At 38.0% G+C, this 14,467-nt stretch overlaps 2 protein-coding genes across 2 annotated transcripts; one reads left to right on the top strand and one right to left on the bottom strand.

The window, feature by feature from the left end:
* The first annotated feature begins 2,696 nt into the window (after positions 1-2,696).
* On the top strand, positions 2,697-7,089 carry LOC143883680 (protein IQ-DOMAIN 22-like). Its single transcript, XM_077387007.1, has 4 exons — positions 2,697-3,213; positions 5,284-5,478; positions 6,022-6,099; positions 6,253-7,089. The coding sequence occupies exons 1-4, from the start codon at positions 2,794-2,796 to the stop codon at positions 6,982-6,984; spliced, it is 1,425 nt and encodes a 474-aa protein (XP_077243122.1). The 5' UTR covers positions 2,697-2,793; the 3' UTR covers positions 6,985-7,089.
* A 3,971-nt stretch (positions 7,090-11,060) lies between these two features.
* Positions 11,061-11,423, bottom strand: LOC143883107 (putative non-specific lipid-transfer protein 14). Its single transcript, XM_077386469.1, has one exon. It carries the CDS (start codon positions 11,421-11,423, stop codon positions 11,061-11,063), a length of 363 nt encoding a protein of 120 aa, XP_077242584.1.
* Between the last annotated feature and the right edge of the window lie 3,044 nt (positions 11,424-14,467).

Raw genomic sequence — 14,467 nt, 5'->3', positions numbered from 1 at the left:
AGATATTGGCAGTGGCAGTAGGTAAGTGGAGTTGTAATAAAAGAGCATAATAAAGGCAAAAGGTAAGTGGTAGAGCTCTGCCTCCAAGTAAGAAAAGAGAGACGTAAGATCCAAGCTTCTTCTTTCTACCTCGGGCTTAAATTTCTGGCACCTTCTGTTTTTTTTAGTTGAAGAGAAGAATAGAGAGTCCTTTACTCTAGTCTAGCTCTCAGAAGGTAAGCTGCAAAACTGCAAGTTATGCATTAGTCAAGATCAAAAGCCCCAAATAGTTGATAAATTACGTCCGTCAACATCGGAATCAATCATATGGATCAATTTTTTGGGATCGATCATAAAGGAAAAAGGCTTTTCCAATAATTCTCGTGAGTCGTAAACGTAAAAAAATTAAGAAGCCTTAATAAAATTAAAATCTACAAAACCGAAGAAGTAAATACATGTCTAGAAACATTCCCTTAAATTTAATTATTTTAATGGCTCTTATCACTCTTTTTTAATATTGGGTTTTGCTTAGTGCACTCGTTAAGGTGCATTAGGAAAGAAATTTTACACAAAATATGAGAATTCCCAAGGGGGGACACATTTTTTAAAAATTGTTAGAGATGGACTAAATAGGGTTATCAAGTCTCTAAAAGGGGTTATCAACCCTCATTAACAAATTTTCAAAAGTGTGTACCCCGTTGGCAAATTTTCCAAATTTTTCTTCCAGTGCACCTTAACATTCTTATGGGCACATGTTAGCAAAACCCTTTTTACTTTTGTGCACACATTAGTTGACTTAAAAACAACGACTTTTGGGTCATATCGTATATGCACGGGGAAAATCGCGAGATACAGAATTGCAAGAGAGGGCAAAATCGTAATTTCAGTAAGGAAGTACACATTGTCTTCATATAGGCCCGCATCACTATGGGTCCAACGAATTTCCATTTTTCATTTTGTAATAGCTTCATTAAGGAGAGTGTCACTTCATTTTTACACTTAATTAAGTAGTCTTTTCATAGCTTTCATAATAATCAAAAGGAGTTTTGCAAGAGTAGTCTTCTACTTTGCTTTATTTGTAAGAAGAGTCTTTCAATTTTTATGGCCATGGTAGATTTTTTTCCCCTAGAACTCCAAAACGTCCATATATGTGAAAAGACAAAATTACATTGTAAAACAACTAAAATGCCCGTCACACTCAATGATATGTTTCGATAGGGTGGATCCCAGGAGCTCAACTCAAACCATGCATAGGGCTTAGCCCGCCATCTTACACCTCATGTTTTGATGGGCAGAGCCCTTTAATGTATTCAGAGGGTGAGTCCCACCTACTCAACTCTAACCCATCATTAGGTGGGGTCCCATGTTTTCATAGGGTGGGCTTATCGTTTTACTTCATGTTTCATAGGGAAAAGTCCCAACATATCCACCGGTGCCTATGCATAGGATGGGTCGACTATTTTACACCTTATGCTTTAATGGGATCCTGTTATGCCCTAACATAATTAAACAAAGGAAAAAGATAGAAAGAGATGAGGGAATGATTGATTCGAGGCAACTGGGCCTCCTAGTGGTTCAAATCGAGAGGAACCATGACTCTCCTGAACAAAGTTTCTTATGTTTGCTGGAATTTTCTCTTCTCCTCTCATTTCATTGAAAAAAAAAACTTAAATACAAGCACAGAGGTCTGCCACATCACCAACCCATTTGCCTACTTCCAAAACTCATTACCCACTTACATGACACATAATAAATAACTAACATCTACAAATCTAAAAAGCATAATCCTACAATAACTACTTGTAACTACATCACATAAACCATATTTGCTTGTATTAGATCACGTGTTTATTTTGATCTTTCTATAAAGGTAATTTTCATCTTTTCACACACACATATGAGATTTTCTATGGTTTAAACCCTTATGGTCCCATATTTTTCAAAAGTATTGTACATACCACATCATAGGATGATCGAAACCGTCCATGTGATGGGCCACAACGTAAATAGGTTGTTCCCCAAAAATCATTTCTAATAGAATGATCCCAGCCCTTCGATCTATAGAGGTTTCCATAATATGTTGTTCCTCAATAGATCGGATGGTTGGCATCATCCTATAGGAAAGATTTTTTCGGCACAACCTATTTACGTTGTGGCCCATCACATGGACGGTTTGGATCATCCTATAGTGTGGTCTGTACAATGCTTTTGAAAAATACTGGACTATAAGGGCTTACACGAAATAAAATCTCATATATGGACATTTTGGCCATAAGTTTTTTGTATGGATAACTTTAGGGGAGTGATAAATCGACCCCCAAATATCTTAAATCGCCCCCCTATGTGTCTATCTCTTTTCACTCCCCTAAATTTATCCATACTGACATTTTGGCCATAAGTTTTTTGTATGGATAACTTTAGGGGAGTGATAAATCGACCCCCAAATATCTTAAATCGCCCCCCTATGTGTCTATCTCTTTTCACTCCCCTAAATTTATCCATACTAAGATTCCCATGAGTTTATTGCTGAATTTCCAAACTAGAAGGCTCTTGTTGCAAATAAAGCAAAGTAAAGGACTTCTTTTCGAAAAATCCCTAGTCAAAATGCCCTATCAGCAATCAAGAGTATCAAACAAATTAAGTCCGTCTCATTAACAAAAACACGATAGTGCAAATATCGTTTCCCTCGTATCTATATTTAAGACTCCCCGAATCTCCCACACACCATCACTTCAACATCTCTCCCTGAAATGGCGTTCTTAACTCGCTTCCCAGACTGGTTTATAAAACCGCTAGCAGTTTTCCGGTAACAAAATGGGGAAAACCGCGAGGTGGTTTCGGAGCTTATTAGGTGGGAAGAAGGGCGGATTAACTCCCTTACCGTCAGATGTTAATCCAACGAATGAGAAGAAGAAGAAAAAGTGGGGTTTCAGATCTTTCAGAGACAGAGACCGGCTCGATAATGAGCCGGCTCAGCCGCGAGCCGTGGGATCAGATTACCGAACCGGGTCTTACAGGGAGGGATCAAAAGAGTCTTTGGACCCCAACAAACACGCCATAGCCGTAGCCGAAGCCACTGCGGCTGTGGCTCAAGCCGCCCTAGCGGCGGCTCAAGCAGCCGCCGAGGTGGTGAAGCTAACTAATAGCGGACGGTGCGCCACGGTGGCGTACGTTAGAGGAAAGAGGGAGGATTGGGCGTCTGTTAAGATACAGGCCACTTTTCGAGGTTATCTGGTGAGAGCTTCTTTCTTCATTTTCTCTGCTATTTTTTTTTGGGCGATGGATGAATTCCCACCCCCTGTAGGATAATTCCCACCCCTTTAAAGGAGGGTATGTGGCAGACTTTGTTCATTTTCTCTCCTATTTTTTTTGGGTTTGTTTCTTTTTTTACCTACGAAATGTAGAGTGGATATAAAGAGAGGGGGTGTGTGGATTTAATAATTTGCCCTCGTTAGGATATAAGGAAGGATTTTACAACCTAAATCCTAGAATTTATGAGCTAAAATCTGAATTTTATAAGGTAAAACGTGGATTTTACAAACCTGAAAATGTACAATCAAGGTTTTAGCTTATAAAGTCCAGGTTTGACCTTATAAAATTCAGGTTTTAGCTTGTAAAATCCATGATTTTAAAATTCTTAATTATAAAATCCTTGTTGCTTCTCTATCAAATTGGGTCTTGATGTATCTTGGGGTTTTTCCAACTCTTTGGTAGATCAGCCATGAAAGGAGAGAAACTTCGGTTTTTCATGGATTCTTATGTTTAGGAGGGTATTTTCGACATTTGAAATTCGTATTTTTATCATTTTTCGGCTCTTTCTTGCTAGAGTTGGGTTGGGATGCGACCTCAATGTTGCCATATTTCCACACATTTCCAAAATTGTCCTTAAAATGACAATTCTACCCTTGATAGAAAAATCATTGACATTTTCATACATAGCAACTACCCAACAGCCCAAGTGCATTTAATAGTCTCATAAAGTCCGGACCTTCTATACATTCGTCTTCTATGTTTGAAATTTGCAGTTTTGAATTTTGAATACTATACGTCTATACCTACCCAAACATTAGTCATATCTTTTCATCCTTTTTCTATTGCGAGGGAAATAAAAGTCAATCTTTGATCCAACTTTTCCCTCCCTTTCTGAAAAAAACGTTCTCCGTATCTACATGGTGGGATGGTCATCTTTTGAGGGGCATAGTTGTAATTTTTTTTGGCGTAGGGATGTTGCAATAAATAATTTTTAATTAGCCAAGGAGTCAGAAGGGGAAGGGGAAAAGTAGAATGGTTCGTGCGTTACTTTTCTGTAGAAATGTTGAGATGTCATTGTCTTCCTACATGTCAGACTTTCCATGAATGTTTAACTCCAGCTTGCGCAAATGTTTTCAGTAACGCGCCTGCCATCTTTTAAGTTTTGATTGCAGATAGATTATCTTGGATTAGGTATATCCCAGAATAGGGGCTATCCATTGTTTATTGCAAAACTTTCCATGATAGGATAAACTACACACTACATCCAGTACAACACTACTAAATCTCTCTCTGTAACATGAACTGTTGGCGGGCCCAACAATTAATTTGTTGAAATTTTTGAACAAGGTAGGCCCCACCCATATATTTCAAAATGAACTTTATGGTCTACACCATAGGATAATCCAAACCGTCCATTTGATGGGCCACAATGTAAATAGGTTGCGGCCCAACATATCATTTCCATAGGAAACCTCTATATATCGGAGGGTTGCGATCATCCTATGAAAATGATTTTGGGGGCACGACCTATTTACGTTGTGGGCCATCAAATGGACAAACTTGGATCATCCTATGGTCCACTTCATTTTGAAAAATACGGGTGGGGCCTACAATTTAGCCTTAATGTTACTGTATGACCCACACCATAGGATGATCCAAACCATCCATTTGATGGGCCACAATGTAATAGGTTGCACCCCAAAATTCATTTCCATAGGATGATCGCAATTCTGCTAGTTTGATGGGAGCATGCTGGGATCTTTGTGAGCGTCTTAAGCAATTCTTCTTTGGAACCTTTTGTTCCTCTTCCTCTTCTTCTTCTTTGGAACCTTTTGGTCATCTCTATCCAACACCTTGTTTCCCATGGTATCAGCATGTGAATATGACTTGATACTTCTGTGTTTGAATCTGACTCCCAATTTTCCTCTTCTTGATGTAATGAGTTATCTTTATTCAAACCTGCAACAAACAGCCCCAGCATGTCCTTGTTTCTGGGTGTATTAGGTCCTTCTACTGTATGTGTTAAATAGTATTTTTGTTGTTTCTTTGAAGGCAAGGAGGGCTCTGTGGGCTCTAAAAGGACTTGTCAAGCTTCAAGCACTGGTGAGAGGCCACATTGTGAGAAAGCAAGTGGCTGAGAAGCTGCGATGTATGCAAGCATTGGTGAGAGTTCAGGCCCGTGCTCGAGCGGGTCGCTTGCCAGTTTCCAAGAACCGCCTGTCCAACAAAGCCTCCCAAGCTTATCCTGTAAGTTTTATTCATATCCACCTTTATTTTTGCTTTAAATAAATTTTTTACCTTGTTTGTTTTTCTGTAAATTTCAATGATCCCATGAATTGAAAGTTGATGTTGAAGTTTCTTTCTTTCATCCTATTGATATGAATCATTTAAGGGAATTTTGTCTATAATTCTCCAATTCCTTTGTCATTAAGAACCGTGATTTAGCAATTTCCACACATTAGACCCTTTTTGGGTTTAGATTTGCAGAAACACTCTTTCCAGTTACTCTAAAAAAGAGTGTTGGCTTTGGATTTTAACAGCAATTGACAGACATTACTCGAAAGAGCATTTTGTAGGTGTACATAAACACTTGGCTCCTTTTGGCATTTGATTTTAAAAATTGATTGAGTCCAAAACTGATTATTGAACATAAAATTGCATTTAATCTTGAGTGGCACTGATAGATCCCGGTCAGGTTACGGTACATAGGTGTATCTCGATTTGTTTCTTGTTCGTGAGTACTAATTTGTGCAAAAAAAAGTTGGTTTTTCTCATTCGATTTACTTGCAGGGCCCTGCAACTCCAGAGAAATATGAACCTGTAATTCGTGCAACCAGTACCAAACATGACAGGTCTAATCTGCTCAAGGTATGTATTCTGTTTTGAGGTATAATGAAAGCCATTTTTGCACTATCGTCTTATTTTCAAAATAACAAAAAAAAGAAAAAAAGAGAGCCATTTTTTGTACTGTGGACCACTTATTAGAATTGTCAAAATCAACATTGGTTTATGTACATGCAGAAGAATGCCTCCAAATTAAATACCACCACTCGTTGGATGGACGAAATATCACAGGATTACCATGGAACCTCAACAAAAGCAGTAGACGAAGAAAATGCCAAGATCCTCGAAATAGACCCAGGCAGACCTCACTTCAATTCCAAACTAAGGAACAATAACCTCCAGTCCTCACACTCCACCTTGAACAGTCACAGCTTCACCACATTGCCTGACTCGCCTTCAAAAGACTCCACAACAGCTCAATTGTCATTTCCCAGCCCTTCTTCTGTTGAAGAAATGCTGTCTCTGAGTCCTCTAAGATTTCCCCTTGGGGTAGAGGACTCATCATTTTGCACAGCTGACAATAGCCCTCAATTCCTCTCAGCTTCTTCAAGGCAGGGGTGTGCAAAAAGGGGACCTTTTACACCTTCCAAGAGTGATTGTTCGCGGAACTTCTTTAGTGGGTATTCAGATTATCCCAATTACATGGCAAACACTGAATCCTCAAGGGCTAAAGTCCGGTCTCAGAGCGCACCCAGGGAGAGGCTGGAGTTTGATAAATCCAGTTCGATCAAAAGGCTTTCTCTTTATGGGTTTGGTGATGCAACTTCAAGCACACAGTCATCACAGAAATCGTCTTTGCATTTCAAGTTCACAAGCAAGGAGTATCCTGGCTCTGGTCGGTTGGATATATTAGGAATGCCAATTCGCGAAGTGGTCGGATATAATGGTATAAGCCGAACCATATACTAGAATTGTATGCGTCGATCTTATGCTATATTTTCTGTTTCAATTCTCTTTGTTGTGAAACTAACATGTTACTGGTTTATCTATCTTAGAAAGAAAAGTTGTCCTCTTTATGTTAATTTTAAGGAAACTTGTATTAATACCCCCCCTATTTCAAGGACAAATCACTCTTTCCTAACAGAAACTTACTGGGCCTGCTTGTACCTCAAATCTAAATGATCTGATCGGTTGGCTGATCAGACCCCAGCAACTGAAAGTCTGGCCAAATGCCATTGAAAACACCTTGATAGGATGATCTTAGTTTCTGATACTTTAATGCCTTGTTCAAAGTGCCACCAAGAAAAGCTAAACTGTTGATCTTTGTAGCCTTTTATCCAACAGAGTTGTTTGTTTAGCTTTGGACTAAGACCATGTGGATCGCATCATGTCCTACAAGATCTCCTGTCTTGATTGTACATATATGTCCTCGTGTGGGACCCAAGAATTGATAATGAGGATTGATCCTGTTGTTTACTATCTGCCTTGTTGAGATATCCTAATTAAAGTCCTCCATTTACCCTTAGATTCGAAATTTCACCATTCATAATACCTGTATTATGTCTCCATTCATAATACCTGTATTGATAGAGGTGTAAACTTTCTATGGTGTACGTTTTTAAAAAGAAGGGAAAAATACACTTAGACCTGGCTTCTGACACATTCAACTTAACCCCTAATGCTTATTTGATGGGCCCTGACATAGATAGGGTGTGCCCAAAAAATCAGCTCCATAGGATCATCATAACCCTTCAATCTGTGGACAAACCGTCAACTGAGGGGGTTTACCTTACACAAGTTGAAACCACAGGGGGTCTATATGTAACTTTTTAAACATTAGGGGTTAAGTTGAATGTGTCAGAAACCACAGGGGGTCTAAAGTGTATTTTTCCCTAAAAAGAAATAGAATTTTGAAGAGAAACAATGAAGTATGAAATGATAAGAGAGATGACGAACCACCACATGCTGATCATCGATTATTGCCCTCTATGCATTGGCGCAGGGAATTCCGTAGCCCATTTTTTTATTCATTGTAGGTATGCTAGCTCCATCTGGAGCTTCATTCTTATGAGGTTTGGTATTTGTAAGGAAAAAATGACAGGGTTTTCTGAAACTCTTCTAAAGGCACGTTGTTCACATACACTAAGATTATTTCGCTATGCATTTTCTGGGCAAAGGTGCTTTCTTGTTTTAGGTTCATTTCAAGTTCCAATTTACAGCACAAATGGCGAGAAGTTGCTCAAGTGATGCTCCTCGCCCTAGGTGGTATGTTAAGTTGAATTTTGATGGCTCGAGTCTTGGAAACCCTGGGTCAGCTGGTGTTGGAGACCTTCTCAGGAATGATAAGGGATCTGTAATGTGGTTTTTCTCTAGCCCGATTGGGAGAGCTGATTCCATTGAAGTGGAGCTTAGAGTGTTACTTCAATGCATTAGGTTAGTGGAAGAGACTATCATGTAAGCTCTGGTGGTGGAGGGAGATTCTCTTAATGTGATTATGTGGTTGATCGGTAGTCACCCTCATCCTTGGAGCTTTGCAGACTTGATGGATGAGATTCAAGATCGTGCGAGGAATTGCACTGTATCCTTTCATCATGAGAAGGGCAGCTAACAGTAAGGTGGATGAGCTTGCTCGTATGGGAGTTGGTAGGCCTCACTTCTAGGTTTTTTATTTCCTTCCTCCTTGAGTTTGTGTTGCATTCTTATTCACCTTTTCTTTCTTATTATATCTTGTGTCCGATGTTGTGACCATCTCGGTCAAGGTTGTATCTTTTCCCTATTTCTTAATAAATTCTTTTTATCATTCAAAATAAAAATCAAATAACGACCAATTTCTTTAGCATCCAAAAAGGTCTTAAGATTGGTCACAATATTTATGGTTAACCCACGAACCCTATCATTATCAGTCTTGTTTAATTGTTTAATAACTTATTATTAACTGCACGAATAACTACATATTTACAGACACAAACTGCAAAAATAACTAACATTGTTAAACATATAGTTGTCGTGACCACGAGTCTTTCAGGTAACTCAAACAACCTCATAGAAATTTCCAAAAGACTTTGGAGTTTGGATAATACAGCCTAACATAAAGAACCCTAGGAAACATACAAGGACCTTCAATTTTTAATATATTAAGTACCCTAGAACACCACATTAAATCTTCAGTTATCAAGGCCCATTGATTTTGATCTGTCAAATTCCAACAAGGGAGCCAGAGGCATAAACTATAATCATGATATTGTTAAGGCGAAAAATCTGCACTACTATCTCTTCATTTCACACTTTGGCTGTGGATGCCATTATCAAGACAAGTTCTGAACGACATTTTCTTATGACTCCTTTTTGTTGCCTCCCCACAGTGGAAAAGAAAGTGAAAGATAGATCTGTTTTAATGTGACCATTCAGCGTGGCATTTTTCTCTTTCCTTGCCTGAGGGGAGGCAACCAAACAGAACCTTATTGTTACGTTTTAAGATTGCAACTGCGGGTTTCAGATCAACAAGGTCTGCATTTGCACACCTCAAACACACATACAGAGTAGAAACAAAGCCTTTTTGAAAACCGCAGATTCATGTATTAGCCAACACTTTAATCATCTAATTCGTAAATTGGGCCGGCCGCTATGCTTCTTATATATATGTATGAGAAAACTGTTGGTGAGCTTAAAGCGCACCATTTTTTTGGTGCGCTTAAGTTGTTATAATGCCTCCCATTCGTTTAAATATTTGGGACCCAGCGAGGCCTTATAACAACTTAAGCGCACCAAAAAATGGTGAGCTTAAGCACACCAACAGTTTTTTTTTTTTTCTCTCTCTCTCTCTCTCTCTCTCTATATATATATATATATATATATATATATATATATATATATTAAGAAAAGGTTTCTGAGGTATCGCTCACTATGGACTTCGGTTCTAATTACTCAATGAGAAGCATCTCATTTGCAAATATTTTCAGTTATAGTGAGGAAAGGCTATATAGAAACCAAATACAAAACATCAAGGAATCATTCATAGCCATCAAACATGTTTTTTAGCAGATACCATATAAGTCTTACTCTCCTTAACAAAACCAAAAAAAAAAAAGAAAAAAAGCTCCATTTCCATTATTCTCTTTCGGCTAAACCTTCGTGCTCCTCTTCATGGCTTCTTTTATTTTCTCATGTCTACCGTCGAGCTAGAAATCATGCACCACCTAAAGGAATGCTGCAACATGCCCACCCATGTATCATAAATAAATTAAAAAATAGCCTATATATGCGTGAGAAACAATCTATTGAGCATCTACTAAGGGCATTAGGTATATGCAACTAATAAAACTGGTTTTCATTAGAAGGTTGTCACACACTAATCTAGTGTATGCCCAACTCAGTCCATACAATGGTTAGCAACACATGATATGGCTACAAACGGGACAGGAAAAATTCGAGTTGGATACAGTATTGGTTCAAAAAAAATAAAAAATAAAAATAAAAACGGTCAAATAAATGAAAATACAAAAAAATGTGTTTAATATGGTTAAAATTTTGTCATTTACAAAATATAGCGGTGTAAAGTTTGGAAAGTAGGCCAAAAAATTCGTTTATTATGTTTGAAATACGTTTCAAACATTCCTAAAAAAAAATGGTGTTATTTCCATTAAAGTTTTAAAGGGTAAACCTACAAAAAGCCATTTAAACGAAAATTTTCTGACTATGGTCCAGCACTAAACACAGAAACTTCAGTGCCAATAATAAGGGATCCGAAAAGCACTCTTAGAAAGATCTGGCTGATAAGGGATCCCAATGGATCGTGACCAAGACATAGGTGGATCCGATCTGAAGTAGCTCGGTTGGCACCTAGACAAAAGGGAATGGAAATGCAGTCTTTTTTTGGGAAAAGACAAACCAAAATGGTGAAAATGCTGGAAAAGACAAACAAAAGGGGTGAAGATGTAGACACTTTTAGGAAAAGACACACAAAAGGGTGTGTGCAAAACAGAAAACCAGGTAGATATATCATTTCCCCACTATATTTGTTTCAAAAATAGTTTAAGAGAGAGATATTACGTATTGCAGTCAGTTGTAGGCTCTATGGTGAAACCAAGAGAAATCCCACACAGAGAAGGCAAGGTAGCCATGGCTGTGGCATTTGGATTGTAAGTAGCAATGAGACCCATCAAGCAACTGCACACAGAGCGCCGATTATCCACGGTGTTCCCAATCTTGTTCAAGCTCAACACCGCATTGCAGCACGGTGACCCCACCGCTGGATCTGGTGACCCATGAGTCACAAAGTCAGAACAGTTTGAGATGAGCGATGTTACCGTTGAACACTCTACGGTGGAAATTGCCGATGCCCCACACGAGAGCAACATCACCACCCCCATCATCACCACCCCTATCGCCCATCCCTTCCCACTGCCCATTGCTCGCGAGTGTTAATAGAATCTTGAGAATAGTTTAGAGGAGTAAGGACTCCAATCTCTTGGGTCTTTTAAATAGGAGATTCATAAGTGTAGGGTTGGTGTGTCATGAAGGACGCATGCCCCTCACAACAGTTGGATGACTTTACAAACTTCTAAAATGTAACAACTAATGGGTGCAAACGGTTCAATACAATCATCGGGATGGTATGTGTTTTCTATCAGGGCTCAGTTGAGCATGGGCGGATTCTTTTTCCCCCTTTTTTTTTGCATCATAGTTGGGTCCAAGGTTAGACCATTTTCACCCATAACTATCCACATGTGCTTGAGAAATTTCTCAGACGGGTTGATCCGGTCGGACAAAATTGGATCTTGACAATAAGGCCATGTTTGTTTTGGATTTTGAGAACTGATTGTGGGTCCAAAACTGATTATTGGACTCAAACGGATTATTGATCCAAGTGATTATTCATTAGCTTGTTCCCTACCAGAGAGAGAGAGAGAGAGAGAGAGAGAGAGAGAGAGAGAGAGAGAGAGAGGGGTGGTATATACGGTTTGAAATCATTAAAAATTCAGTTTTTCAAATTATATATTCTTTCTAGCACACCCATGATCTATACCGTTTGAGCTCTCATAATTAATGCTACATAAATTTATAATCTCTTATAACCTATATATGATCACACCTGACATTGTTCCTATTTTGATGATTTTTAATCTCTTACTTCTATTACTTACTAGAAAAATATTGTGATATAAGAGATAAGACGGTACCTTTTTAGAAAATGTTGTTCAAAATTTTTACGATACTACATGTAGGTACAAGCAAGGTTTTAAATTTTAATTTCGGATTTCGGTCAATACCGAAATCGAAATCGACTGTAATCAAAACGTTACATTATTTCGAGAAATTTCGGTCGAACTTGAAATTTCGGTCCGAAATTCAAGGGATTTCGCCCAAAAAATCTGGAATTTTGTTATTTAATATCTCCCCAAAATTTTCGTGATTTCGGCCGAAATTTAAGGCGGGATTAAAAAATACTTTTACGGTTTCGTGTGATTTTGAATGAAATTTCGTCAAAAATTTCGGTTTCGGTGAGTACCAAAACCCATTCCGAAATCGAAATTTAAAACCTTGGGTATAAGCATGGTTTGAAATTTTGGTTTCGGGTAAGATTTCGGACTTATCCGAAACCAAAGTTTCAGCGAAATCCCGAAATTTCTGGTGAAATTTTGTACACGCTCACGACATCCCAGGTTTTTTGGACGAAATTTCAGTAATTTCGTTTGAAATTCATTAACGCATTAAAATATTATTATTTTAATTTCAATTTCGATGAAATTCGAGAAATTTGGTAAATTTCGGGACTTTCTCTTTCGGTCCTCACCGAAATCCGGACCGAAATTTCGAATTTCGGTCGAAATTTAAAACCATGGGTACAAGCATCCCATTTACCAAAAGTTACTGTTCACCCACAGTTGAAGGTGATAGATTGGCCTTTTCATTGGGCTTTGAATTGTTAGAAATAGTTTCAGTTTTACTAATCATTATCATAGATCCAAGGCTGGTTGAGTACATATAAACTTTTTTCTGAGTCAAGCCTTCACTATTGTCTCAAGCATAAGCACTGAGAACTGTAACTTTTTGCTTCCTTATTTGTAGAGAATTACATATGGAGGGAAATATCATAACTAATATAGTCAAGAAAACTCTAGTTAAATCCATCCATCTCTCGGCCCTAATAGATTTATTTTCTAATATTTTATATTCTCTAATATTTTATATAGAAAGAATCCACCGAGAATATAAAATATAAGAGCACAAACTTACTTATTTTTTCTTTACCTTTTTTCTTTCAATGCTGTTTGGGCTTTGGATTCCTAATTTAGATATCATTTTCTGCTATCATTCCAAAAAAAAAAGAAGATATCATTTTCTGCTAGGATTGTAGATGTAATCTTGTCGATCTGATGGTGGAGATTGATTGGTTGAATGTTACGTCCAGAAGGAACCGACATCATTTAGGACCGGCCTAAGGCCATTGAAAAGGTGAGCCACGTTGCTCTCACCGTAAGGTGGACTGTTAGAATACATAAGCCCAAGTCGGAATAGAATGGAAGGGAAAAGCTTCTGGTGGCAACCAAAAAACTTTCGGAGTTGCCTTCAGCCTCACATTGATACTTCTTTTGTTCTTTACGATTAGTTTTTTGTTCTCTTTTCTAGACATGAAGCCAAGAAGTCATGCATCAAGAAATGCATTTTTTCCTTTTTCTGATGTAAAGAGAGATGATCCTTGAATTATTTTGTTTTAAATGCAATATAAATGAATGATTGTTAATTCAATTTGATTCTGGAACTGTTTATAATATGGATGTTTTGAATGTTAAAATAACATTTTCTAAATCGATCTCTTGGATCTTGGGCATTCAAATCAAAGAAAACTTTAGTTTATAACAAAGTGGGTTGGAAGACCTTTGCACCATTGCCGATTCTCCAAAGCTTGAAGTCCAACGAAGTCCTTCACTTTTCCGAGCACTGAATAGACCCGAAATGCCTCTTGTTCTTCTCTTCCTTCTCCTTATTATACAGCTTATGGGAAACCTTTCCTTTGACTTGAATACTCTCTCTAGGAAGATAGTGAAAGGAAGAGGGACCAAGAGCCTTTATTTATAGGCCATGAAAGCTCCCATAAAGCATTCCTAACATAGCAAATTTGTTTGGCATCTTTAGCACAAGATTAGCAAGTGTTTTATAGCTAACTTGTAGCCCAAGAACCATCCCACGCAAATGTGATTAGTTTCCAAAGAGAAGAGTTGCCTTAATGCAAGGCCACATATAAGGTTAATATGTTTCAAATATAGAAACTTCTAATAGTCTCCCACTTGTCCTGAATGAGCTTTAAACTCTTTCATGTCACACAAATGGTGTTCACTAATCACAATAACTTTATTTACATTCCATTCAATAAGCATACTAACAACGGATCATGTAATCATTGGACTATTAATCTATCCAATAACCTCCCCATGGTCACAGAGTTAACAAA

The sequence above is a fragment of the Tasmannia lanceolata genome, unplaced genomic scaffold (genome assembly GCF_043159265.1).
Source record: "Tasmannia lanceolata isolate RefF3 unplaced genomic scaffold, GAP_Taslan_0.1 ptg000008l, whole genome shotgun sequence".
Taxonomy (NCBI): domain Eukaryota; kingdom Viridiplantae; phylum Streptophyta; class Magnoliopsida; order Canellales; family Winteraceae; genus Tasmannia; species Tasmannia lanceolata.
The sequence above is the reverse complement of the archived record's forward strand: the minus strand, read 5'-3'. Positions and strand labels throughout refer to the sequence as shown.

Coding starts and splice junctions, on each gene's coding strand:
- LOC143883107 (XM_077386469.1), bottom strand. CDS start 11,423: ATGGGCAGTGGGAAGGGATGGGCGATAGGGGTGGTGATGATGGGGGTG.
- LOC143883680 (XM_077387007.1), top strand. CDS start 2,794: ATGGGGAAAACCGCGAGGTGGTTTCGGAGCTTATTAGGTGGGAAGAAG. Junction 3,214..5,283: donor CCACTTTTCGAGGTTATCTG/GTGAGAGCTTCT, acceptor GTTTCTTTGAAG/GCAAGGAGGGCTCTGTGGGC. Junction 6,100..6,252: donor ACAGGTCTAATCTGCTCAAG/GTATGTATTCTG, acceptor ATGTACATGCAG/AAGAATGCCTCCAAATTAAA.